At 54.4% G+C, this 25,915-nt stretch overlaps 8 protein-coding genes across 8 annotated transcripts; 3 read left to right on the forward strand and 5 right to left on the reverse strand.

Annotated features, from left to right (window-relative positions):
- Nucleotides 1-160: 160 nt before the first annotated feature.
- Nucleotides 161-1,495, forward strand: BDW74DRAFT_186558 (putative allergen Asp F4-like; the record flags this gene model as incomplete). Its single annotated transcript, XM_073731288.1, has 1 exon — nt 161-1,495. The coding sequence occupies exon 1, from the start codon at nt 371-373 to the stop codon at nt 1,493-1,495; it is 1,125 nt and encodes a 374-aa protein (XP_073581620.1). The 5' UTR covers nt 161-370.
- Nucleotides 1,496-2,651: 1,156 nt separating this feature from the next.
- BDW74DRAFT_54404 (lytic polysaccharide monooxygenase auxiliary activity family 9 protein) lies at nt 2,652-4,468 on the reverse strand. The gene is made up of 2 exons (XM_073733119.1): nt 3,434-4,468; nt 2,652-3,346 (listed from the first exon to the last, which is right to left on the reverse strand). Exons 1-2 carry the CDS (start codon nt 4,313-4,315, stop codon nt 2,831-2,833), a joined length of 1,398 nt encoding a protein of 465 aa, XP_073581621.1. The 5' UTR covers nt 4,316-4,468; the 3' UTR covers nt 2,652-2,830.
- Nucleotides 4,469-4,813: 345 nt separating this feature from the next.
- Nucleotides 4,814-7,256, reverse strand: BDW74DRAFT_54331 (FAD-binding oxidoreductase). Its single transcript, XM_073733118.1, has 6 exons — nt 7,038-7,256; nt 6,638-6,979; nt 6,486-6,589; nt 6,088-6,433; nt 5,796-6,037; nt 4,814-5,746 (listed from the first exon to the last, which is right to left on the reverse strand). Exons 2-6 carry the CDS (start codon nt 6,944-6,946, stop codon nt 5,236-5,238), a joined length of 1,512 nt encoding a protein of 503 aa, XP_073581622.1. The 5' UTR covers nt 6,947-6,979; nt 7,038-7,256; the 3' UTR covers nt 4,814-5,235.
- On the reverse strand, nt 7,257-9,296 carry BDW74DRAFT_54330 (uncharacterized protein). Its single transcript, XM_073733117.1, has 8 exons — nt 8,797-9,296; nt 8,731-8,750; nt 8,645-8,681; nt 8,528-8,598; nt 8,178-8,479; nt 8,058-8,132; nt 7,946-8,013; nt 7,257-7,901 (listed from the first exon to the last, which is right to left on the reverse strand). The coding sequence occupies exons 1-8, from the start codon at nt 8,996-8,998 to the stop codon at nt 7,510-7,512; spliced, it is 1,167 nt and encodes a 388-aa protein (XP_073581623.1). The 5' UTR covers nt 8,999-9,296; the 3' UTR covers nt 7,257-7,509.
- A 5,349-nt stretch (nt 9,297-14,645) lies between these two features.
- Nucleotides 14,646-15,575, reverse strand: BDW74DRAFT_157083 (uncharacterized protein). The gene has a single exon (XM_073725081.1). The coding sequence runs from the start codon at nt 15,371-15,373 to the stop codon at nt 15,050-15,052; it is 324 nt and encodes a 107-aa protein (XP_073581624.1). The 5' UTR covers nt 15,374-15,575; the 3' UTR covers nt 14,646-15,049.
- A 1,206-nt stretch (nt 15,576-16,781) lies between these two features.
- Nucleotides 16,782-17,082, forward strand: BDW74DRAFT_157085 (uncharacterized protein; the record flags this gene model as incomplete). The annotated part of the gene is made up of 1 exon (XM_073725082.1): nt 16,782-17,082. Exon 1 carries the CDS (start codon nt 16,804-16,806, stop codon nt 17,077-17,079), a length of 276 nt encoding a protein of 91 aa, XP_073581625.1. The 5' UTR covers nt 16,782-16,803.
- A 4,099-nt stretch (nt 17,083-21,181) lies between these two features.
- On the reverse strand, nt 21,182-21,595 carry BDW74DRAFT_157087 (uncharacterized protein). Its single transcript, XM_073725083.1, has one exon. It carries the CDS (start codon nt 21,502-21,504, stop codon nt 21,214-21,216), a length of 291 nt encoding a protein of 96 aa, XP_073581626.1. The 5' UTR covers nt 21,505-21,595; the 3' UTR covers nt 21,182-21,213.
- A 1,221-nt stretch (nt 21,596-22,816) lies between these two features.
- eng2 (putative GPI anchored endo-1,3(4)-beta-glucanase) lies at nt 22,817-25,420 on the forward strand. Its single transcript, XM_073725084.1, has one exon. The coding sequence runs from the start codon at nt 23,241-23,243 to the stop codon at nt 25,101-25,103; it is 1,863 nt and encodes a 620-aa protein (XP_073581627.1). The 5' UTR covers nt 22,817-23,240; the 3' UTR covers nt 25,104-25,420.
- The last annotated feature ends 495 nt before the right edge of the window (nt 25,421-25,915 follow it).

The following is a 25,915-nucleotide window of genomic DNA, read 5'->3' on the forward strand; positions in this document are numbered from 1 at the left end:
GTGAAGGCATATTTGGTATGTGCTTCTCTGGGCGGGTAGAGAACGCCCAGTGGCGTCCCAAACGCTTGACTTTAGTGGACTGTGGCTTGAAGGCCCATGAATAGGTATACATCAATCGTAAGAACAGTACGAATCTCTAAACATCTTTCTGATGGCTTCTGCAAAACGTCCCCACTTCGTAGATGCACCATTTGACTGAGGTCGTAAGCGCTGCACTGGGCCCCTGGCCCTACCTATATGAGGGCAGGCCCATCCCAAGTCATTCATTTTACATTCGACCTTCAAGGGCTATCATACGCTCATTTCTCGCCCCCTGCGCCTACATATCTTCCTGTCACTCCTTTTTATACGTCTGAATCCACCCACAACCATGAAGTGGGAGTCACTCATTCTAACGGCCCTCGCCGCTGGTTCGGCGTCGGCCAAGCCCCATGCCTTGCACGGGCACAGGGCCCTTCATAACCACCAGAAGAAGGATAACGGGGTTAATACCAAGACTGTTGTCCAGTGGGATGTCGTTACTGTGTACACTACCATCACCCTCGATGCGGGTACCACTGCCACCGCCACTGTCGCCGACGTCGATGCCTCAACTTCCACCTCACTTACATCCTCCACTGCAAGCGCCGGCATCATCGAGGACCTCGTGCTTGACGCTTCCCTCTCTGCATCCCTTAACGAAGACTTTGTTGCCGAGACTACTTCGACTAGTACTAGTACCACGACGTCCACCATAACCTCCACCACCGTCTCTGCCTCTAGCAGCACCACGACCTCCACCTCCAGCTCAACCTCGACTGCCTCCTCCGACTCCAGCTCCAGCTCATCCGACTGGTCCTCAACCCCCTCCTCCGGCACCTACTCAACAACCGGCTTCGGCACCCGCACAAACTCCTCCGGCAGCGGCGTCTCGTACACTGGAAACGTCGGGTCCCCGTGGGGCAGCAACATCATCGAGGTCGATTCCAGCGATGCCTCCTCCTACAAATACGTCCTCCAGATAACCCTCCCCTCAAACTCCTCTTCATCAGAAAGCTGGTTCGTCTCCTTCTGGAACAAAATCGGCCCCGACGGAGAGATGACAGGCTGGTACGGACACTCCGCGTTAAACTTCACCCTCTCCCCCGGCGAGAGCCGATACGTCGCAATCGACGAAGACAGCCAGGGTGGCTGGGGCGCTGCGGCGGGCGACTCGTTGCCAACAGACCAATACGGCGGGTACGCTTGTACGTGGGGGGAGTTTGACTTTGGGTCTACTGTCAATGACGGCTGGAGCGGGTGGGATGTCAGCGCGATCCAGGCGCAGAATGCGGATTTGACTGTGCAGGGGATGAGCATTTGTACGGCGGCTGGCGAGGATTGTTCGTATATCACTAGCGGCGCTGGGAGCGTGGTGAATGCGTATACGGCGGCCGAAGCGAGTGTTGATGGGATTGGGGGGTCTGTGGCTAGTGGTGCGGTCAGGTTGGCTGTTGAGGTTGATTATAGTGAATAGGGGATAGCTTCTTCATATGGAGGGGAGCATGGATCTATGTTATTCTGTTCGTTGGGTTGGGACTTAGGTCGTTGTTGTTAGTCATCATTGCGAGATACTATAGTTCATGTGCGGATATGGTGAATCACATAGTTTATCAGGGACTCGACCATGCAAAGGTAGCACTTGGGATGCACAGTAGCATGTTCTAGACACCTGCAATAGTCATGCTCAGACAAGCAAGGCATCATGGATATGATTCAACAGAGGTAGTTCCCAAGCATAAAGGTTGTGAGGGGATTATACTCTAGCAAGATACCATGCATTTGCAATGTAGTAACACCCGTGGATTGACTGATAGAAGCAAAGGGAAATTGCAAGATAAGTCTCTTGCAGCTAGAACCTCTTGGTGTACAAGCTAAAGCACAAGAACAAACCACTACAAACAGATCTAGTGGTTTCGCTACCATGAGTGGAATATAAATCACTTCCCGATGGTTCGAACCAAGAACCCAATGCAAAACGACTCTACCAGCCAACAGTCTTCCCGAAACTCATCTTCTTGTTCAAATCTGTACACTGATGCAATGTTCGATATGGTACTTGGGTCAGGGGCATCTACATCAGCCTCCCCAACCTTAGCCTGGTCCGTTAGCTGCTTGAATAGCTAGGGTGCGGTGCCAAATCCAAGCCCCCATGAACAGGATATTGGGCAGCTAGGAGATCAGGATGGTTCTCAAACTCACGCATATTCTCTTTACGGTAGAGAGGCGTCTGAACAATATCCAAAGGACCAAGATACATTTACTCACCATGTTAACCCCCACCACGTACTGTATAAAGTTGAATGTCTCACAAACATAGGCCCGTGAGAGCATGTAGTACCCCGATCAGGTACCGGTAACATGGGGAATTGGGTAGTGGTCTTCAACAGCTATGGTAGTGTCTGCATACTGCATGGGTACCAAAGTTAGGGCTTGCCGACGAATGAGCCAAAGGAGTTGCCTGAGTAGCCCGGAGCTAGCTCTATTTCCAGACGAGTATAAAGAGCTCGAAATGAAACGGATTCAAAGAGGGGATAATTATAATCTTCCACCAGCTCGATCATATACTTTAGGTTTGTTAACCATGGGTTTTCTGAGTCAGCTCAGTTCAAGTTTCTATGGTTGGTTTAGATGATTGTTAGAGGCCGTAGGGAAGAGGTTCAATAAAGCTGGCTAGGAAGTCTAGGAGAGATACAGAGTAAGCGGTTTATAAACGGATCAAACGGTAATTGTTCCGAGTAGACCTTGCTACGCAGGCCTAGAGTGTACATTGTATCAATTGTCTGTTCGATACAGTAGAGCTAGGATAGATCTATGCGTGGTGCGAGCGACGCTTCTTGTGCGAGCGCTTCGCCTTGCACCGACCCTTGCCCTTGCCACGGCCGTGGCCCTTTCCAGAGCCAAAGCCAGTCGCGGCGGTCTCGGTGGCAGCAGCAGCAGTCTCAGTCTCCGTGGACGCATCCGCATCCGCATCCGCATCAACATCCACATCCACAACAGCCGTCTGCGCCGCCGGACTAGTAGCAACAGCCTGCGCAGTCGAGGAAACGCTCACACTCCCCTCCGCAGATCCCGAGTTGGAGCTAGAGCTGCCACTCTCAAAATCAACACTACTGACACCCCCCGAAAACGTCGCCGTGCTCCCATCAACGCTCTTATATTCGGGGGTCAAGACCTTGCCCGCATCCGGAGGTCCATTGTAGTTGCCCGCCTTGCACTGGTTATCAATGTTCGTGCACTTATCCTGCCAGATCTGGCAGACGCTGTTTCCGGTCGCCAAGTACGTGCCCCAGCATTCGTCGGACTGGTCCCAGCATTCTTTTGAGGACTGCACATCAAAAACGTTAGCTTACTTATCTACTCAAAAAGGGAAAGGGGGAAGGAATGTGGGAGGGAAGGGGTATTGGGTACGTACCGCCCAGCATCCCGTCTCATCGCTATAACTCGACACCTCGAACCCGCACCAGTCGTCGCGGACGAGGATGCACCCCTCAGGCATGAGTCCATCCTTCTGCGTCGCCTGAGCACCCGAGACCTTCGCGTTCGACGTAGTCGTCGTGTTGGGCTCGTAAACCGCCGGTCCGAAACTAGGGTAGGGCAGTTCCAGCGGCGTCGCGTACAGGTTATACGTCAGGCCGGGCGTGTCAAGGCTATACGTGCTCGCATCAATGGTCACGCCCTCCGGCACCGCACCGCCCTCAGAGCCCGCCAGGAAGACCTGCGCACAGCCAACATAGAACTGCGGGTCAGGCGGGGAATCCTGCGCCGCATGGAGGGCGAGCAGTTCCGTACGCACGAGGTAATCACCACCCTTCAGGCCCTCGGGGATCTGCGCGGAGAGAAAGCCGTTGTTATCGATCAGTTTCTCCGTGCACCACTTTGAGTCAGACTCATCGTAGTCCATCTCGTAGATCTTGAACCACCCGTCGCCGGCGGCGTTGTTGTCGGCTGTTGCGTTGGCCACGGGCTTCATGTAGACGGCGCAGGGGCCCTTGTGCGAGATGTCGATTGAGCCGGGTTGGCTTCCGTCGGCGTATTCGCGGAACTCGAAGGTGAGGGTTGAGGACTGGGAGGCGGCGCAGGTGCGGGTGGACGCGATCTCGCCGTCGTAGCCGCAGGCCATGGCGTCGTTGGCGAGGGGCTCGATGGGGAAGGTCGCTTTGTCGGCGTTGCGGTTCATGCGGATGCAGACGCCGTCGCCTTGGTTTTCGCCGTCGACGTAGAGCGTGCTCATGATTGTGTGGCCGGCCACGAGGGGGAGGAGCCCGCTTACGAGGGGCAGGGTTGAGAAGCGCATTGTTGAAGGAAAGCCTGTCAAAGGCGATGGAGTAAGGAATGAATGAAGTGAAAAGAATGGAAAGGAACGACTAGAAGTGAAAACCAAAGTCAAAGTCAACAGCGAATGGGAATAAAAAAAGACCAGGGTGGGAGGGGAGAGGAAGGCCGGCACTTATAGCATTCACGAAATTGAATAGGCGCCCAGTGCACACCGAGCCCTGGATCCATCCAGCCTTATCTCATCAGCGCAGGTAACAGGGTAAAAAGAGGCTTGGACCCGACGAGTCAGTGGAGGTCTCAAAAACGAACCCTTCTGCGTCTGTCCTGCCAATGCCGAAAAGAGCATAAAGGGCGTTTCAGGTTGAGCGAGCGCCAATCAATCGATCGAGATCGTGTCATGTTTCAGATGACAGGGCCCAGGGACGAGAAATCTCCGGGTGGCCGCTGCACAAAGGACAACCCAAGAGCTCCAGGCTCAATTCTCCGACCGTGTCTTTGTGTGTTTGCTCCCAGCAGATTGCATTGCCGCCCATGCCGTGAGCGCTGAAACATGACAGACCCAATATGAAGGCCCACCGAGCTGGTTCTTGGCGGTTGATCGCTGGATTCCCGATTCTGGGCGGTTAAATGACAGCCAATGGGTTGAGGGTGTTTGTTGGGCCGAGTCAGGATCAGACCCAGGTACATTGAACTATTGGGTAAGGATGTTCAGGGCCAGGAACAATGTGCAGGGTTTAATTGGAGGCGCTCAGTGGCGGTTTCGCCCGGTTTCAGATTGAACAGCGCCAAGTTGGGGGCGCTTTAGACTTGAATTTGAATTTCATTGCAATTTCATTGAATTGAATGTGTACACAGAATCATAATGATCTCGTATCGTAGCGAAATTAAATAAGTCGGCGTCAAAGCCGAAGATTAAAGTACGGAGTACGGTAACGGGGGTTAGTTCTCGAAAACTTTGAACCCACCGGGCATCAGGCTCTGAAACACCGCGTTGGGGTCATACTTCTGCGCGATGGTGACAAGACGCTGGTGGTTCTCGGCGCCATAGCCGGGGAAGATGCTCTGGAAGCCGGCAGAGTCGCCGATGTAGTTGAAGTCGTCGTGCAGGCCAGCGCTCTTGGTCGCGGCTTTGATCGCGTCGGTCGTCTCCTCAATCCACTGCATCACGACGTCATCGTATTGGCTGTCGGTCCACTCGACGACCTCCGCGTAGGCCAGGTAGACCTTGGAGCTGTCGAGGCCGAGGGCGTTGCCTCCGGCGGCGGCGGACGCCTCGAGCCAGAGCTTGCCGATGGGCTGCCAGTCGAGCTGGATGGTGGAGATGGCGGAGGCGGGGACTTGCTCGTAGAGAGCAGGCAGACGCTCGAAGAAGGTGCTGTTGATGATGCTGATGCCTTGGTAGAGCTCGTCGTAGGTGGTTCCGACGACGGTGCCGGCGACGAAGATGTCGCTGTTTTGGTTAGTACTCGATTTTGGGATGGGCGGGGAGAATAGCTTACTTGATGTCGTCAACGACCATCTGGCCGAGCTCCTCGGCAAAGTCGGCGAGCGTCTTAAAGCCGAGCGTGCTGGCGTAGACGGGGATGTCGGTAAAGGGCTTGAACACCTCGGGGTAGGAGGTGTCGGCGCTGTCGTAGAAGAGGATGGCGGAGGCCAGGGTGGCCGAGCTGGGGCTAGGGACAAGAGCAGGGACAATGTGCGTCTTGGGGTCGGAGATGTTGGCGGCGAAGGTAGCGATGGCCTGCCACTGTTAACAATCACGCCCGTACCAAAAGCAAGAAAGCGATATACCTTCAAGAAGTCATCAACGTATTCCTCAGAGACGGTGTACGAACCAGCCCAGACAAGCGGCGACTTGATAGTCTCGACGTCAAAGCGGGTGACCAGACCGAAGTTGCTGCTGCCGCCCTTGAGCGCCCAGAAGAGATCGGGGTAGCTGGTCTTGTTGACCTCGGCGACGGAGCCATCGGCCAGCACAACCTCGTAGTTGACGACGGTGTCGCAACCCCAGCCAACCTGGTTACCAAAAAAGTTGACGCCACCGGCCAGGAGCAGACCGGGGACACCGACGGGCGCGAGACGGCCACCGGCGACGGCAAGGCCGTAGGGCTGCAGGTAGGAGTAGACCTCGCCCCAGCTGCGCTCGTCAGTACACATACAAGACAGCAAAAGAGAGCAGTTGGACGAACCGGTGGGAGGGACCAAGGTGCAGGATAGACTGGTCGTCGTTCAGCTTCAGGGTGTTGAGCTTGGACATGACAATCAAGACACCGCCGTCGATGTTGTTCGAGCCCTGAGTACGTTAGCCTCCATTCCCTCGTGTCCAGCAGAGTATACACACCCTAATACCCATGTGGCCACCACCGCGCACGGCAAACTGCGCATTCGAGCCCCGGAGGAGCTTAATAGCCTGGCCAAGCTCGGTCGCCGACTCCGGGCGGAACACGCACTCGGGCGACATGATCTCGGTGTTGGACCAGAAGTTGTTCGACTCATCGTTGTAGACAGTCGAGTTGCGCTCAAAGACCGAGTTGGGGATGTCAGCCTTCAGCGCCGCACAGCCATAGGTGCCGTTGGGGTTGGTAGCGACGGAAGACCCAGCGAGGGACAGAAGGCCCGCGAGGGGCAGAGCGGCGTTGGCGATGCGCATGGCGACGGACTCGTGCTTTTGCTCGTGCTCGTGCTTGGAGAACCGGGGTTAGCAAAAGAAGCAAAAGCAGGAAAGGTCGCGGTAGAAATACAAATACATCGTGCCACTCCCACGGTAAGGGGGCGGCAGCCGTTGAGCCCGGTACATCCGAGGCTGCCCGCTGCGATTCAGCGAATATTCGAGCCGGTGGGCTGGCGGTGGATCGCAATAGACGCTATTCACGGTTTTTGTCAGCTTCATCGAGCTAAGCAGAGTAGCGCCGTGGGGATCGTCCGAAGGTCCTTGGGGCCGGACTTTGCTCCCGAACGGGCACCGCGTTATCTGATCAGTGCCCCTGGCCCCTGGGTGGCTGGGTTTAAGCCCGTCGAAGGATGCCGCTTCCAGGTTGCTGGGATCGCGCACGTGGTCGAGAAGTATATACAGATGAAATTAACTATTATAACGATCGCTAATTCAGAATTCAAATCACTATTCCATGTCCATGCCCATATCCATATCCATAATCCGACATAACCCCGACTTCCAGCCGAAGTGTTGTAAACTTGAATCTCGTGCCAGCGATCTCATCCTCGCGTGCTATCGCGACCCCCCGATTTTTGAATGTCGAACTCCACCGTTCGGACGATCCCGTCGAAGTCCTTGCCCATTCCCTGGGATGGGCCGGCAGCGCCTGGCAGGATATGTTCTTCGCTTGAGTTGTCCAGCGGCGACTTGTACGCCCTCGAGTATTGGTGTCCGTGGTTCGAGAACTTCGGGTCAGTGCTGCGGGGGATCGAGTGGAGGGGGAGCGAGTTGCCGCGACTTTGCGAGGGGTATTTGTCGGTGTTGTAGGATGAAAGGCCCAGCAGACGGGGGAAGTAGCGTCGCATGAACGGTCGCATCGCCGTCACGCAGCCGCCGAAGATTCCTAAGTTGAGTTCGATTACGCACCACATCAGGGCGTTTGTCGTTGACCCTATTTCTGTCAGCTTGTTTGAGAGCAAAGGGCGGATCGCATACATGTTAGGTCAGTGGTGTGCTGGAGTATGTACAGACTAGAAAGACGGACGCAGCTCACGATGCCGACACTGCTCGGTTAGAGTTGTTATCAAAACGGAGACAGTATACTCACAAGCAGCCCGTCGCTAGAATACAGGCAACGGCAATCTTCTGTCGCATCGGCATTTGCAGTCGTCGCAGCCATGGTCTACTCCGTCAGCAACAGCGACCGTAGTTTGGACGGTGTACATACACAGGTGCAAGAACGGTAGCGAAGTCGGTGAAAATACCCAACCCAGCGTTCCAAAAGTAAAACGTCGGCCGGTCCATGCAAGAGCCGGTCTCGATGCGCATATCCCAGGATTTCGCGATCGGGTTGCAACTAAACACGTTGGCGAGCACGCTGGCAATACTGTAACCAGCGGCAACGAAGACAAGCACCCAGACAACGATGTGGAAGTTGCGACTCGGGAAGATGCGCACGTAGAACAGCAGCACCGAGCATTTCAGGAAGCCGGTTCCTGCGCAGTAGATGATAGCCGCGATGACGTTGAGCTGTTGTTGTTAGAATCAGCGTTGCAATGAGTGACCTATTGGTCGCACCTTCATGAACCATGGCGAAAGATGTGAGAGGGGTACATCCCACATGTGGACTCCGAGACCCCAATTGAGCACTGCAATGTCAGGCAAGGATCTTGAATTTTGGATTCAGTCACTTACTTTCCAGTGTCACGGCACTTATTACGCATGAGCATAGCTAGTTCAGTTAGCAGGGATCAGGTGTGCGCCGTTAGTTGAGAGCATACAAATGCGATTATCATAAAAGCTGCCAATAATCAGTAGAGAACAATCGCAACGACAAGTGGACTTACCGTCATCTAACCGGAAGCCCCGCGCGATGAATACTCTCGTCCATAGCCGGATAACAATAGAGGAAAACGAAATGATCAAGAAGATGATATTGACGATAATGAACCTTTCACCATCATAAGGATGATTCACGAAATCGGTATGCTTGCCCTCTGGCGGCGCCAACGCCGGCGTGGTGTCCCAGTCTACGCCGGACAGCGACATGATGGGAGCAGAAAAGTGGTCTCGAAAGCAAGACGCTTCAGCGTCCAGGCGTCGACGGGTCTTAATAGTGGAATTCCATCGACCGAGCCTGCGCCGAAAGTTTCAGCCTTTCAGGAGAGCGAGCTGGGTCTCGGATGTCAGATCGATTTAAACAACAACAGCGTCCCCAGAATTCCCTGACAGACATGTCCAATGAGTCTGCATCTAGAGCACGCCCCGGTCGATTTAGCCGTAAACCTTGGGTACATTTGGGATTTCCGCGAACGTCCCGATGCGGTTATGATGTGTCTATCACAACCGCTGCCTCGCATCATTCGTCAGGCACAACCCCGGATCCAGAACAAAGACCAGCAAGGATTCTGTGTTCCATGGTTCGCGTATCCGTGACGGGCCCACACATGATTTCAGACTGTTTCAGGCTGTCAGCGTGACTGCCATGGACGCAAGATTGCAGGCTCTCCACACGAAATAACGGTCATCCAGGTCCTCGGTACGACTCGTGAGCGTGATATCTTTGAAACGTTCAGTCGGGTTACCGGACATTGCCATCGAGATTCAAATGCCGAACAACCAAGCAGCACGGCCAAGCAGCGAGGGATGAATAGCCCTGGGCTCCACTGCGGTGAGGCGAGATTGCGAGATTCAGGTAAGTTGAGTCGTGCCGGTGCGCCTCCGCTAGTTGAAGTTTGTTCTCCAGCCGACGTCGGGCCAAATTCGACGCAGGACAGGATTCCAAATCGCTTGAGCGTCCTTGTCACCTGCTCGAAATGGTGGCATGATCATAGCTCCCTTGCTGGTTGTTCGCCACGGCCAGCGATGACAGGTCCCAGGAAATCGGATACCCCTGCGCGAAGTTCTTCACGGCATCCTTAGCGGACGACGGACGGAGGACCTTCTGCATTTGACCCCACTTGTAGACGTCGCTACGGCTAGCTCGAACGAGGCGTTCAATGGCGGCGCCGTGGCGGCGGGCGCAGCTACCAGAACGCCCAACACTTCGGAAGAGCATACCCGGCGCGGAATGACTCGAAGAGTGTGCGAAATCCGAGAGCGGCTTGGTGAAGCTCTTCTCCAACACTCTTGGCAAGCAGGCAACACGAAAACGAGGATCCGGAGAGAGCAGCTCGTCCGTTCTCAGTCCTATTTGGGAAGTGGCTCTTGAAGACTGGCATATCAGTATACAAGAGACGGCGATCAGGGGAGACGACAATTTCCGACACCCGCAAAAGTCAACTGCAGTGCTAGTTTTGCATGGCTAGAGAGCTAAATCGATGCGGCGATGATGATTGCTGCAGTCGAGGCCGAAGGATCCGATCTCCACCATCGCACGGTTCTTCGACGACCCACTTCCAGCAGCGCGGACTTGGGATTTGGCTTGGACCTGCCTGGTGTTGCCAGTTGGGCTCGAGTCGAGACGGGACCCGGGTCTGCAAGGGATCTGCGAAGTCATCTCCATGGGCCATCACAGGCAAGGGATCGAGAACAGAAAAAGTCCCGACTGGACTGAGCACTGAAGCTTTGAGGGGTGATCGACAGGGCGTATTGCACATGGGTAGTTTCAAAACGCCTAGTGGGGTGCACAACAGAACATAACTCCATTATTCAGAGAGATCAAGGACAAAGAAAAACAAAACACCAGAAGAGGGGAAGTTGGCCCTGGATCAGGTCACATGCCTGGCCTTGGCTGACCACCACGTGGAAGGCATGGCGCGTCTCCTTACCGGTAGAAGATGCGATCCAGAATCGCTGACAGATCGTGAGGCTACGACCAATTAATTGGACTGTTGATAGGCTGCAATAATGCCTCGCAATCTCAGATAGACTGTGCTTCGAGAATAATATGACGCAGAATAGTAGCTGATCACAAGATCTCCTATGATCTGACCAGCGCGCTCATCGAGATCTCAAATACGCCGCACACATCATCCCTGCCATGAAATGTCACAACTAACTAGTAGACCATGCTATCGCTAGCTGCGCTTTGGTGTATGCTGGGATCCACGGCAGTGAGAAATACCTCGTTGGATACAATAAAGCCGTAAACTTCCAGGTCCTTCACAACAATATATAATGTCACGATTCCCAGGGCATGGGATTTGAAAAACAAATTTTGCCGTAGAAGATACCATCGTGACCACAGCGATCGGCAGCGTCTTTCCTGCTGAACTTGCGTTTCATCAACCATGAAGACATTAATATGAAGAGCTCATGAACATAACCTGTCTTCTGTCTGAAACCTATACGTATGCCAAACATGCCGAAGAACCAGAAGCGAGAACGAAGGCCAATTGGCAAAACAACTGCCGGACGCCACAGCTCTCCAAAATTGGACTAGCGCAGTCCACGAAGATCCCCTTTTTTTGAATAGCTTCATCTTAGCCAGCCCACATTACCTCATCTTAAAAAGGGCCAGGGCAAATTGATTTCAGAATTACATCCACACAATTAATCTCTTCAAATCGCCACACATGGCTCGATATTGCAGATAATATAACACAAAGCTTCAGCATCATACATTGTCGCTTTGAAATCTCCGAAGGCCCAGTGCCAGTGGCTGTCTTCGGCTCCGAATCGGCGGCATCTCGATCGTTTCTTCGCTCTCATCAACCTGTCTCAGAAAATTGCCAACAAGCTTTGCCATGCCACACTCTACCCCGAGTTCGACCCAGGTCGCCATGCTCACTTCCTCAAAAGGTCCGCCCTCCGCCTCCTCTAAGTACGCTTTCAGAGCGCCGACCGCGAAGACCGTCTCTCCGGACTCATGGACATGCTCCACTCTAGGCTGAAGCTCACACGCAGATTCTGTGATGGTGCGTTGGATTGATTGCAGTACGCTCTTGGTGATCTTGGATGCAGCGCGCTCGCAGCGGACGAGGTCGAGATACCCGTCTTAACCATTTAGACAGGGAACCATCCTCAAGCGACGGGAATAATGAAGCAAGTTGTTGATTATATCGGTCTCCGGCGCACTGTCTCTAGTGATGTTGGATGGGAGATGAACGACGATGGGAAGGCCTGTCTGAGCGGTGACGTTCTCCAGGAATGCCTCGCTGACCCATTTTGTCGCCGTGTAGCCATCTGCGGCTCCATCCTTGGGCGGACTTGTGATTGCGACTTCTTCCAGGACCGGATCTTCGCCTTCTGGATGCAGTACTCCGATGGTCGAAATAAAGAGGAACGGAATCGTTGCTCTTAGCGCAAGATGGGCAAGATATTTGGTGGATTCCACGTTGACTGCTCGTATGGTCGCATAGTCTTGCACGAAAGGAACCCGCGCACCGCAGTAGGTGGTGGCGCGACATCGCCGGAAGATCGTCTCTTCCTGTTCCTCAGTCAAATCCAATCGTGGTAACGAGAGATCGCCTGGGTAGAACGCTATTTTCTCATGAACTGGCAGGCGGGAGGGCATTCGAACGGCAATGCAATGGACAGTGTCAACCTCAGGGGATTGAATAAGCTGCTGAACGAGCTCGCTTCCCAAGCAGCCGGTGGCACCAGTCAGCAAAACATCCCTCGGAGCATCTGCAGCTCTAGTTGGAGAGGAGTGAGAGGACAAGGGCAATTGCACGTCGTCAGGAAGCTGGAAGGCGGCTTCTTGCTCCCAGTCGACGAATCTGGTATCTTCACTCAACGTCTTCGCCGCTAGATTTTAAGGGACCCATTTTGGAATAGTTTGGGAATAGAGACTTGCAAGCCCTCAGCCATGGCAAGCGCCGCCGCACGCACCGCGGTAATCGAATCGCCGCCCAGTTGAAGGAAGCCATCCTCGACACCGATGCTCGAAGCCTCCAAGCAAAGCGTCTGAGCCTAGATTACCTGTAGCTTCTTCTCAGCCTCTGTCTCTGGAGCGCGCCGCTCTCTGGCTGCAGTGTAAGGCTCCAGCCCGTCACGCAGAATAAATTTGCCGCTGCCTGCTTCAGTCGGCGACGGTCCACTTTGCCTGAAGGAGCCCGTGGAACAGCACGAATAGGGAAGAAAGAAGTTGGAACCATGAACCCGGGCAACGAACTTCGCAGGATCTTCTCTGCCGTGCAAATGAGGACTCGGAATTCGGCCGAGGATGGAATGTGCACCTCACTCGCACTTTCAATTGTATCGTCTATTAGGACAAATGCGACAAGACGCTTCTTCGAGCTGACGTCGACCACGTCCGCCACTACATCGAGTGCAGAACTAAAGGCACGCCAGAGCTGATGTTCTACGTCCCCGAGTTCCAATCGCTGACCGTGCAATTTGACCTGCTGATCCTTCCGACCGATGAATGTTAACGTTCCATCTGCGTTGTAGTGCACAAGGTCTCCGGTCTTGTACATCCTGGCGTTCTCCTGGGCATATGGGAAATAATGTCTCCAGGGTGGTTGCTCTGAGAGGAAGTTCAAAGCTGCTGGTCCTTGGATGTGACCTAAATAGCCGCGCCCAACGATGGGGCCTTCCAGGACCAGTTCTCCGGTAGCACCGATTGGGAGAAGCCTCGTGTGGTCAGCAGGATCGATGACCCAGCAAAACCCACCGCAACCCCGACCGATGTTGGAAGGATTGGGGTCGGCCTTGGAAACGACCCGGCTTGTGGCAACTGCACTGCACTCAGCGGGTCCGTACAAGTTGCAGAACTTGACCTTGTCAGCCCACTGCGCTATGTCGTCTGCCGCCATCGCCTCGCCGCTCAATGCGAGTGTTTCTAAGGTGGGCATGTCGTGCGGATTGAGTAAGCGCGCTACGGAAGGGACCAAGTCGGCGTGGGTGACCCGCATGTCCCGAGCGAATTGACCCAAGTGCGCGTTGCGGCCAGACTCGGACGGAATGCATACACAGCCACCTGCTATCAAAGTGTCTAGGATGTCCGTCACGAAGGCGTCGAACGCGCAGGACGAGAACTGCAGCACGCGAGAGCCAGAATGAAGGCCGGTCACCAGTTGGCGCGACAGAGATCCAGCAATATAGCCCTCATGCTCAATGACCGCAGCTTTCGGCTTGCCTTCTGTTCCAGATGTGAAGATCGTGCAGAGCGCATTCTGACCTGTTACAGCTGGCACGCTCTCAACCGCTTCGATCGCGACCGAGACGGCCTCATCTGATACAAGGATGGACTGGACCCCAGGAAATTGCGCGGCGACGGACGAGAAGGCCTCAGAGTTGATTGCGAATTTGGCCCCGACAGCTTCGACCATGTACTTCAACCGCTCTAATGGTTGAGATGATGAGTCCAGTAAGACAAAAGCGGCGCCAGCTTTCTGTACTCCAAGCATGATCACCGCCAGCCACTTCGATTTCTCGAAGCACACTGGTACAATTGACTCGATTTCGACGCCGACATGTATCAAACGAACTGCAAGAGCCGATAACAGCCGGTCAACCTGGCCGTATGAAAAGTCGCCATCCCATGCATCTACCGCAGTCGCTGCGGGCTGCGATTGACATTGGCGCACGATGAGCTCATGAACGACCATGGCACTCTCCACCGGCTGGATTTCGCGCGATTCGCAATACCACTTGGTCAGTCGTGCGACCGACTTAGGACTGACTGACGGTATGTCCGCGACTGCGCGTGTTGTGTCGGTCGCAATCTGCTCGAAGACGTGCATAAAGTGTTCTAGAACATCTTGCATCATATTCAGCGAGATGATCTGACTGTCGTAGATCGCTTGCACGTCAACGCGGGTGTCAAGGATGCTGCACTGGAGAGTAAGAGGGTAAGTGTCGAATTGGGCGGACACGCTGTCGACATTGACAGGGCGCAACAAGGAGTCCTTCTTTACATCACCGCTCGATGGCGGCTGGACCAGAAGTAAGCTCTGGAACTGGCACTCCCCGGACGCCACTTCGCTCAAGGCACGGATGTTCTGCAATCCAAACTGCTCGAATGGCGCGGAACGGGTGGAGGTGTCCTGGATAATGGATAACATATCGTCTATTGTCTGCGTAGAATCCACTACGACTCGAACCGGTAGCGTCGCGATAGTTGGGCCGGTCATATCCTCGATCCCTGGCATTGGAGCGCTTTGCCTACTAACGATCACACCGAACCTAACAGCTGCGGATGCGGTGAGATGGCTAGATGTGAGTGCCCATGCTAGCCGCAAGTGGGACGAGAGGGTAAAGGAAGACGACAAAGTGTCCGGCTATGAGGTTCATGCTGCATGTTGCTGAGGCAGCTGGAATAGACTGGTAGTTCGACGAAGGAGCCGCCGGGAATGCAGTAGAAGGGCTCGGCAAGGCTTCTAGCTCACCCTGCCAGAACTCTTCGGCGAGATGGTTCATATCCCGGATGTACTGAGCGAAAAGCGCAAAGCGTCTTGTCACGAGAGACTGCCCGGCATAAGCGGCTTCCAGCTGTTCCAGAAGCAAACCCTTCCGACCAGCCATCGTAGAGGGCATGATGAAAGGTGACCACTACATTACTGCAGCCATTGTCGTGGATCATAGCCAAACGGAGAAGGGAATCCATCAGACTCATTGGTCTTTCTTGGTCTGCTGCCCGATATGACTCAAGATCATCACCCTCACACCAATCGAGCTCGCTGGAATGGAGAACGACCTGCAATGCCCCTTGCGCGGAATTCGTCTGAACAATCCGAGCTCGTAGGATTGAGTTGGCCCTTATCAGTTGCTCCCATGCCTTTTTCACTCGAACCAAGTCGCACCCGACTGGCAGCGCATATGTGTTCTGGGCGACGTATGCGCTTGGGCTTCGCAAGCTCAAGGATATCATGCCCTCTTGCAACGGCGTGCAGGGGTAAATATCCTCGATGCCTTCGCGATCAATACTGATCTGGTTAGCAACCTCACGAATGACGCAAACCCTACTCTCCGGACTCAGCAAGGACAAAGAAACGACGTCTGGTATTGTTGAGGCTGCAGGATGGGGTTTGTTCTCTTCCTCTCCCGGGCCCTGAACCAAAAACGCCAATGCCGATATCTGTAGATTCGGAAAGATGTCACGAACAGTGAGATTGATGTTGCGAGATTGCGCCAACTGCACCAACTTCATCGCTGCGAGAGAATCACGGCCGATTCGGAAGAAGTTCTCGTCCACACCGATCATCGCAGGTGGACGTCCAAGCACCTCCGCTACCAAAACACGCATTTCCCGCTCGGCAGATGTCAAATTACCATCGTCCCTTTCTGGCAGAGAACGACTCTCCAGGGCGCCACTTTCAATAAGGGCTGCGGCCTCGCAGCGAAGTCTTTTTCTATCTGCTTTGCCTCTAGGACTAAGTGGTATGTGGCCGACAGCAAGGAAAAACTCCGGTATCATGTAATAGGGCAGGCGCTCCGACCATTGATGTCGCGTACCATCGAGCTGGAGCTGGAGCTCCTCTGAAAGCGGCTGCAACAGCCCCTCAAGCCCAGACATGTCGCAAGAGCCTTGCACATGTCCGCTGATGAAGGCAGCCAGTGCTGCAGGCCGACCAGAACTAGCATCGGGCGTCACCATTTCAACAACGATGTCGGGACACTGAGAGAATAACTCCTGGAGCACACATCCAATTTCGCCGGGCTCGATGCGCTGCCCGCGCAGTTTCACTTGTGTGCCTATTCGCCCAGTGATCCGGATTGTGCCGTGTTTTGTGTATTGGACTAAATCGCCTGTGCGGTAGAACCGGCGGAAGGATGACATGCGAAGTTATCGCGCCAGGCAGGCAAATCGTCGAATGCAGCAGCCGTTTGTTCGCGATTGTTCATATACCCGCGGGCGACTGAAAACAGCATACAATGCATCCCGAGGAGTCGGACCTGGTGAAGCAGCAGAATTGGCGCTCGACACGGTACACTCCGAGGGTCCAAATTCTGTCGCACCGAGCGCGATGGCTCCTTGTCGAATTGTCCTCGCTTTTTCCATCATATCTTGTACGGTCAGAATAACGCTCGCGTTCGTGTCATTGGCAATCTGGCAAAGTCTTGCAAGCGGGAAAGACGATTCCATCGTCACGAAAGCCGCGCCAGATTTCAGTACTCCTAGGATGGCACTTGGAACCCAGCGTGACCTCTCGAAAAGCAGAGGTACCCAGTCACCAACCCCAATGCCCTTGGAACGAAGGACTTCCGCGACGCGGGATGAAGCCTCATCGAGCTCGCGATAGGACAGGTTACCGTCCCAGGCACATACTGCGCTGCCTTCTGGAGTACCCAAAGCCTGCTTGCGAATTAGTTCATGGACGCATTCATCAACAGCTATTGAAGTTCTCAAGTTCCGCGCCTGCAGAACGCGACGCTGCTCGCTTCCCAAAAGGCTGATATTTGTAATCTTCTGTTTTTGCAAGGCAACAATCTGCGAGACAATATGTGCGAGAGTCTCTGCGACATTGTTTGCTTGCCAAGGAACAATCTTCGAGGTCCAGCAGGACAGGTATGCCCTGACCTTGACCCCGGTAAAATGCACATTGAGGAAAACATCATACTGTAATCGATCCATCAGCCTGACTTCAACCATTCTCACTTTGTAAATCTATCACTCACCTCTGTGGGGTCCACTTCTTCTATCTCCTCAATGATCAATCCTCCGACTGGCGTTTCCCGAGACTCCCGCAGAATTAAACCCTGGACGGAAAGCACAGTATTGAAGAGGGGTTCTCCATTCAATGCTAGATTTGCGATCACCTTTGTCAGAGGTACATGCTGATTTGAGAAGTCCTGGGCCAGAGCATCTTTGCAGGCCCGTAGTAGTAAACAGGGGGTGTGCTCGTCCTCGAAAACCATGCGATAGGGTAGGAGATTGGCGAATAGGCCAACTACGTTTTCAACGTCTGGAACAGGCACGTCGCAACCGGAGGTGAGGTAGCCGAAGCAGACGTCGTTGTTTCCGGTGTAACTTCTAAGCAGCAGACTCCAGGCGATGTGGGAAAGACTGGTCACGGTGACGCCGTGGCTCTTCAGGAAGTCACCGAGAATGCTGTCTGACTCGCCGAGGACAACTTCGACGTTGTAGAGCTCATTCTTGGTGGCCTCGCCGTGGTCGACAAGGGTAGGGAAGTGACAGCATTCTGCTTGCTCGAGGTACTCCTGCCAGTACTCCAGACTTTTGGTCATGTCCTTTCCCTGGATGTAAGAGACATAGTCGCCATACTTGGGGCCGTCCCCGACGGACAGCTGACCGTTGTACGCTTCAACCCATTCCCGAACCAGAACAGAAGAAGACCAGCCGTCCATAATTGCGTGATTGAATTTAATGTCGCAAAAGACTGAGCCTGGACTTGGGCCTGAGGGCGCAAAGAATCGGATCTGCCAGGGAAGATGCTGCGCTGGATGAGCCCCTTCTCGCTGTTCTCGAAGCATCGTAACGACGCTCAGTCTCTCCGCCTCCTTGTCGTCATACGCTAGGTATCTGACTGTGGGCGAGGGCGAGGACCATAGAGCCGAGTCGGGCTTAGTATCACGCTGTTGTAGGTATGGCTAGATGAGCCGCTGGGTAATAAGATCGTGCGCGATGCGGAATGGCAACCGACGACTAGCTCCCAAGCACGCTGGAGATCCTTGATGTCGATACCAAGTTTGACATCACTCGAATCCGAATTGAACTTGAATTCCAACCCAGAAACAGTTCGGTACAGCCCCGGCGTCGCATTACGGGCCTGGCTGAGCATAATCCCCTCTTGCATCGGCATAGCCGCATAAACATCCTCCACATCCGCAAAGGAGATCCCTGAATCGAGGAGCTTTTGTTTCAGCTGATCAAGGTCGCTGTAGGCCATGGGAAGCTGTGGAATATCACTTAAGGTTATGGCACACGCGGAGGAAGAAAGCAGTTCTGCGATCTCCCCCACGGACTGGGCACACTGCTGAGTCCCCTGCATGATCTCAGGCTGATGGGCCAGCGCCTTGCCATAGATGAACTCAAACCGGAACTGGCATTTAACGACGGCACAGGTAATCTCAAACAAGCCCGTGAGGAGAGTTTCTGGGCCATAGTCCTGAGAGGGTTTGTAATCCCATGGGACATGTTGAAAAAGGCTGTCGTCCCGCTCGAACTGCTGGAATTTGCCATGAAAGTTGAACACAATCTCCATTTTCTGCTTTCCAAAAACCTCTTTCCCGCGCGCGTTCAGATACCGAGAAGCGAAATAAGGGTGACCCTTTCCAGGAACACTTCGCCTGGCGTCCTTGACGCGTCTGACAAGATCAAAAATATCATCATTCCTGCAACCGTTGAAATCGACCGGTGCAGGCCAAATTGTTGTAAACCAGCCTACTGTTCTTGAAGGGTCGATGCTCGCGTGCCAGGGCTCGCGACCGTGGCCTTCGCTGAAAATGGTGGGCGGCGGACGGCCGGAGAAGACCTTCAAAAACGAATGTAGTACTGCTGCATGCAGAAGCTCAACAGGCTGGGTGTGGAAGGTCTGGTTTGCGGTCGTCAAAATCAGTCTGGTGGTTCCTTCATCAATCAGGAGCGGTGTCGTCTGCGCATTTCCGTAGGTGTTCAGAACCCCTTCCATGGCCCAGTACTGGTCTATCACATCGCCATCAATCGTCAAGGAGCTGGGAAGGGCAGCATCCGGCTGCAACGAAGACTCGGCATACTCTGCCTGCAGGCGACACCACCACTGGAAAGGCATAGGGAGTTCCTGTGCCGATAGCTTCCCTGTGCTCAAGAACTCTTCTAGGTCTTCCAAGAGGATGCGGTACGAGACCAAGTCAATGACAGCGTGATGAGTATTGACGAACAAGAATGGGTACGGCTCGCCGTCAATCCGCATGAGGTCCAAGGAAAAGATAGGCCCATTCTCCAAGTCGAACATCGTTTGCGACTGATTCATAATCTCCGTTACCTGGCGCTGTTGGTTGAGCAAGTGCTCCCTGCATCGGAAAGACCCCCTTCTGTCGCTGGTGACCTTCTGCCTCCACACTCCGTTCTCCGATCTACTGAATCGGGCCCTCAGCATGGAGTGTCTGTCCACCACGGCGTGGGCTGCGAGAGTAAGATTGTCAAGACTGGTGTCGCGCGACGTGGCCACGAAGAAACTCTGGTTGAAATAGTTGGCGCCGTCGGGTGAGTCCTGGAAGAACATCGCTTGTATAGGAGAAAGTTCGAACGGGACGTCTTCCGGATCATCGACGGGTATGGAGATGCTAGTTGAGCAGGAGTCGGGAATTGCGACTGCTGCAAGCTTCGCGATCGTCCGATGTCGCAGGATATCCCCCGTGTCTAGAGAAAACCCTTTTTGTCGGTATTGCGCAACAACGCGCATGGCTGTGATCGAGTCGCCGCCGAGGGCAAAAAAGTCATCATCGGGACAAACAAAGTCCGGTTCAATATTGAGGACTCGTGCGGCCACCGCTGTTAGCTTTAGCTCGGACTCGGTCCGTGTTGTGCGCTTTGCTTCGTGTTTCGCGTTGGCGGCGAAGTCTCTCACTTGGTCTCTTGAAAGCTGCGAAGCCTCCTCGCGCAGCCGTCGTCGATCTATCTTGCCGCTTGGTGTCAGCGGGATATAAGAAACAGCGAGGAACAGACTTGGTATCATATAGTCTGGAACAGAAGCTTCTAGCATGGGCCGTGCTGCGCAGACCTGCTCGACAAGTTGAGCGTCAGGTTGCTGTAACAACGATGGCGCGGAGCTGTCAGAAAGCACGCTGCGTTTCGCGATAAACGCTACCAAATCATTTGGGCCGTGGTCGATGGCGACAACCTCCGCTATTACCGTCGTACCATGAGAGAAAGCGGCGCGAACATGATGCTCAACCTCACCTAGCTCCACGCGCTGGCCTCGAAGCTTGACTTGTGTATCCTTGCGGCCGATGTAGCGCAGCGAGCCGTCCGGTTGATACTGTACAAGGTCACCAGTACAGTAAAGCCGCCGTCCACCAGAAACCTCCTGTCCAAAGCAACCTTGCAACCACGAGGGTGCTAGAATAAAGGCAGCGCGCGTTTTGGCAGGGTCATTGAGGTATCCCCGCCCGAGATGGGGGCCTTCGATCAGGAGCTCGCCTACAGCCCCAACTGGTCGAAGCTTCTCGTAGTCAGTTGGGTCGACAATCCAAGTCGATCCAACAAAGGCGGTTCCTATATCAGACGCGTTCTCCGGAGAAACATCCATGCAGAGAGTCGACGAGACCGAACATTCCGCTGGTCCGTAAACGTTGATCAACCGGACATGACTTTGCCACATCTCAACGACGTCGCGGGTGATAGCTTCGCCACTGACAACGACTGTTCGGATAGTATGCATATCTTCCGGTGGCATATGCCGCAGTAAAGATGGAGTCAAATCCGTCCATGTGGGCTAGAGGCGGCGGATGCCCTCTGCAACTCTGCTCGATCTCTCCTCATTCGACGGGATGCAGAGGCACGCGCCGACGAGCAAAGCATTCAGTGTGTCAGAGATGCTGACGTCGAATGCATTTGTGCTCAACTTCCCCATCGGTCTTGTGGCATTCCTCATGCTGTCTCGCATCGAGCCAGTATCTGGCACAGACAGCACCACAAGAGAAGATGAAGGAAAGACCCAAAATACTCTTAACCTACCAGCCCTACGACATGAGATCAGCTCAGCCATGGTGCCGGAGAAGGACATCGCGGCGCTGTATACGGCGCTGACGCTTTGCGATAGCGCTGGTTTAGGTGTGGGCTCGTTGCTTCTGAATCGTGCGTATGCGGTTGCGCTTGGGTGGGGCGATGATATCGGCTCCGGGGCTGAGGCTGAGGCTGGGGCTGGGGCTACAGAGCGCGCTGGGGCGTATCTAGGAGTGCCGTTTCTGGGGGCTGCGGTGTGTTTTTGCGCGGGGTGGTTGGTGTTAGGATCGTGCTGTTGGCGCGCTGGTGGGCGTCGCTGATATTGGGATAAAAATACAAAGTACACATACGTATAGTCTAAAACTCCAAGAGTGTAAGGTTTTCTTATAAATTGTGGCTTTCTTCCTTCCTTGAGCAAAGACATCACAAGATATATATTTCTAGCTAAGAGTGACCAGATTGCCACATACCAAAGCGTCCGTGGCCTCTTGCAGTTAGGTGGTGTTATATCTGTGTAATATAGCTTGCCAGTATTGTGCCATGAGAGTGTAGCAGAAACAAGCCTGACTGGGCGTTGGAGTTCCACGGACGAAATCACTCAACCCATGGCTCATTCATCTGCATAGATCGCAGGCTACCACGTGACCAGTACTTGATGCCCGGCCTTTCCGCCCCAGAAAAGAGGCATCAAGAGCTTCCTGCCCCGCTTTCCCCCCCTGTCTTCTGTTTTTTCCCTCCCCTTGACTCGGTCCCTGTCCTCTCGTCTGCCATCATTTTCGCCCTGAAATCAAAGAAATGCGTCGAAACCAGGACCCTCGCCGGCTTACTCGCTTGTTGCTTTCATCTAGGCTTGCTCTTGGCAAATGAGGAGGCTTTTGTTGGCGCGGGCGACCGGCAGAGCTCGCACAGCATGCTCCACCACCGAGAGTCTCGACCCGGGCGCTTCGGTCAATTGCTCGCAGTCGCTGGCACCCAAGCAAAAGGTGCGACGCTGGGCTCGGATTGGCGCCCCGATCGGTGATGGTCCCCTGTGGCGGCAATCAATCCTCGAGAATGTGTTGTCGTGCCACTCCATTGAGCACCTGGACGTTGTCGGTGCGACACATGAGCGACCTGAATGACCCTATTGTTCAAAGAACACATGCATTCAGACCCCCAGTTTCATAATACACTCTACGCAGACAATCCACGACCGTTGTTTTGTCCCTCAAGCCCAGCGCGACTGCCGGGCTCTCCTGTTTCATGTTGACATTCCAAAGTCTAGTCGCGTTTCAGAACAGCCATGGTGGAGTCGCCATTGCCCGCTTGAGGAATGATGCGCCTTAGCCAGTCCAAGTGTTCCTGGCCTCGAGCTTTTCGAGCTCTATGATTCGCTAATGCACCGTCCAATTCTTCATTGCGCGCACATTCCAGCTTGGGGATTGGCCGAAGCCACAATCAAGATTGGGCCGCTCACTCTATTCATCGTTCCAGATCCCAAACATGTGGGCTGCTCGTTGGTGTGCGTATATAGCACCGTTGCCCCGGTCTGCCGCCGCTCTCTTTCTCGCATACTTGTCTTCTCATATCGTTGTCTTTCCTTTCTCATCTTGCCCTTTGCATTCTTTGTGGGCTCGTTCGTCATCGCAGGTCGATTCTGCATTTCCCTCCTTTCTAACCGACTCTACGGCCTTGACGGTCGTTTTTCATTCACTTACCTGATCTTGACTGATCGACTGCTTTGCTAGTCACTTCCTTCTTTTGTATCGCATATTTACCATCCTCCTGAAACTAGAATTCTCTATTCCACACACCAAAATGCCTTCCATGATCCGAAAGGTCGGCTCCCTCGCCGCTTCCGCGATTATCTTCCCCAGCATCGCCCACGCCACCGGCGGCTACAAGCTTCAAGAGTCCTGGGAGGGCGAGAAGATCCTCAACCATTTCCACTTCTTCGAAGGCGCCGACCCCACCAACGGCTTCGTTACCTACGTCAACCAAACCTACGGTGAAACCGCCGGTCTCGTCAAGACCACCGATAGCGGCAGCCTGTACCTCGGTGTCGACTATGAAACTGTTCTAACCGCAGACGGACCCGGCCGTGAGTCTGTCCGTATTGAGAGCAACGAGTACTATGACCAGGGGCTGTACGTCATTGATATCCAGCACATGCCCGGTAGCATCTGCGGTACATGGCCTGCGTTCTGGACAGTCGGTCCGGACTGGCCAACGGACGGCGAGATCGATATCATCGAGGGCGTCAACAAGCACGAGGCGAACGAGATCGTCCTTCACACTAGCGGTACCTGCGACGTCGGCGGCGGCTTCAACATGACCGGAACCATGTCCTCGAGCGAGTGCGGTGAAGCTTCCGGAACGGTCGGATGCGTTGTCGAAGGCCAGCAGGGCTCCTCGGGCGACCCCTTTAACGAGCAGGGCGGTGGTGTCTACGCCATGGAGTGGCAGGAGGAGTACCTGAAGATCTGGTACTTCCCCCGCTCTTCAATCCCCGAGTCCCTTACTGCGGGCACCCCCGACGTTACGGCTTTCGGTACCCCCATGGCCCACCTGCAGGGTTCTTGCAACTTCAAGGAGCGCTTCACCCACCAGAAGCTTATTCTCGACACCACCTTCTGTGGTGACTGGGCAGGTGGTGTTTTCGGCGACAGCGGATGCCCCGTCAGCGACGCGAGCAACCCCATCCAGAGCTGCGTGAACTACGTCGCTGAGAACCCGGCTGAGTACAAGAACGCCTACTGGGAGCTGAACTCTATCAAGATCTACCAGATTGGTGGAACCGCTGAGGTCGCTGGAACTGAGTCTGCGGCCACGACCAAGACTACTAGCACCGCTGCCGCCGCCGAGACGACTGCTGCTGCTGCTGCTACCGAATCCAACGGCGCCGGATCCATCGAGGAGATTACCACCAGCACCCACTCTGTCACCCGCACCGAGACCGTGAGCACCTCGCACACCACCGAGGCTGCCGCCACCACTACTGCCACCAGCGCGCCCTCGGACGTTGATGCTGCCAACGCGCAAACCACCAAGACAAAGAGCACCAGCTACGTGACCAGCACAACTACACTCTGCCCCGTCGAGAGCTCTGCGACCGCCAGCGCCGTTGCCAGCACAAGCACCAAGACAACCAGCTTCATCACTCTCACAACAACCCTCTGCCCCGTGGAGAGCCTCCAAACTGCGAACGCCGTCCCCAGCGCCGAAGCGTCAACTGAGCCTGCCGCGGCGACGACTCCCGCGCCCGCGCCCGTATCTGAATCCAGCACACCGGAAACCCCAGAAAACGACAACGAGAGCTCCGCAAACGCCGTGACCGGACACAGCTCCAAGACATCCGCTCCAGCCCTCATCGAGACCGCATCTGAGACCGTCTCCGTCCCGCCAGACAGCGTAATCTACACCGCCCCCGAGGAACTCGAAACCGGCACCTCCTCAATGCCCCTCTTCACCATCATCTCGTCCTCCTCGGCATTTGTGACCGTTCCCACCGCTGAACCGTCATCCTACGAGCCCACGGACGTTGTCCCCAGCGGCGTCGACGCCGATAGCACTGCTTCCCCCACGGCCCCCTCGAACCCGGTGTTCACGGGCCTGGGATCGAAGCTCTCGATTAGTGCGTCGGCGGTTGTGGGTGCGCTTGCGGTCATGCTGTTCGTCTAAGCGCGTTATCTAGACAAGTTTGCCCGCTCTGTCTCGTCCGCGCGTGGTGTTCTACGCTCTTTGTATCAATTACCCACAGATTACATTGCCATTGTGTGTTCTCTTCCATATTCTTGTTCTTTACTGTATAATAATAAAATCGTTGGCGAGTCATACCCCAGCGCTGCTTTTTGCTTCTACTCTCTTCATCTCCTCCCCATGTTTCTTTTCCTGCGCTGCTTAGTGCGCGTCGGGCTCTCATCGTCGATGCGTCTAAATTGTTTTGACAATAGCCCGTGTTGACCATAGCTAGAATAGAAAGAAGACTTCCTCATGCCTGTTCTGAAAAATAGATCTGTATGGCAACAATAGTTGGAGCGAACTCGGCGAATAGTGAGTCGAAGCCTACCTACACACAGTACCGAGAGTTTGATAGAGCTTGGAGCCCTGATTGAAATTGCTCATTTGATGAAGTATTATGCAGCACCGGCACTGAACCGCATGTGGTTCTGACATCAAAAGGGCTCGTGCAAGAATCTTAGACCAGCATTTGTCCTGTCAGACGCTGCAGACGCCATCCTATCCAAATCTGAAGAGAGTCTGAAATACTACCTGCACCAGACAAGGAATAGCCCGAATAGTGTATACGAGCTATACTGACTGTGCCTGTTCTGGGCGGAGGGGATCCGCATCCTGCACCAAAACCCTCATGCCTCAGATTTATGTTCCGCAGAAGGTTATTGGTCTCTGCTTTGCTGGGGTGGATACTGGCGTCCGTCGCCGGGCCTCTATATTGAGGGTTACTCTTTTGGCGTTCAATGTATCCATTGGCG

This window comes from Aspergillus multicolor (genome assembly GCF_047715735.1).
Source record: "Aspergillus multicolor strain CBS 133.54 unplaced genomic scaffold BDW74scaffold_21, whole genome shotgun sequence".
Lineage (NCBI taxonomy): Eukaryota > Fungi > Ascomycota > Eurotiomycetes > Eurotiales > Aspergillaceae > Aspergillus > Aspergillus multicolor.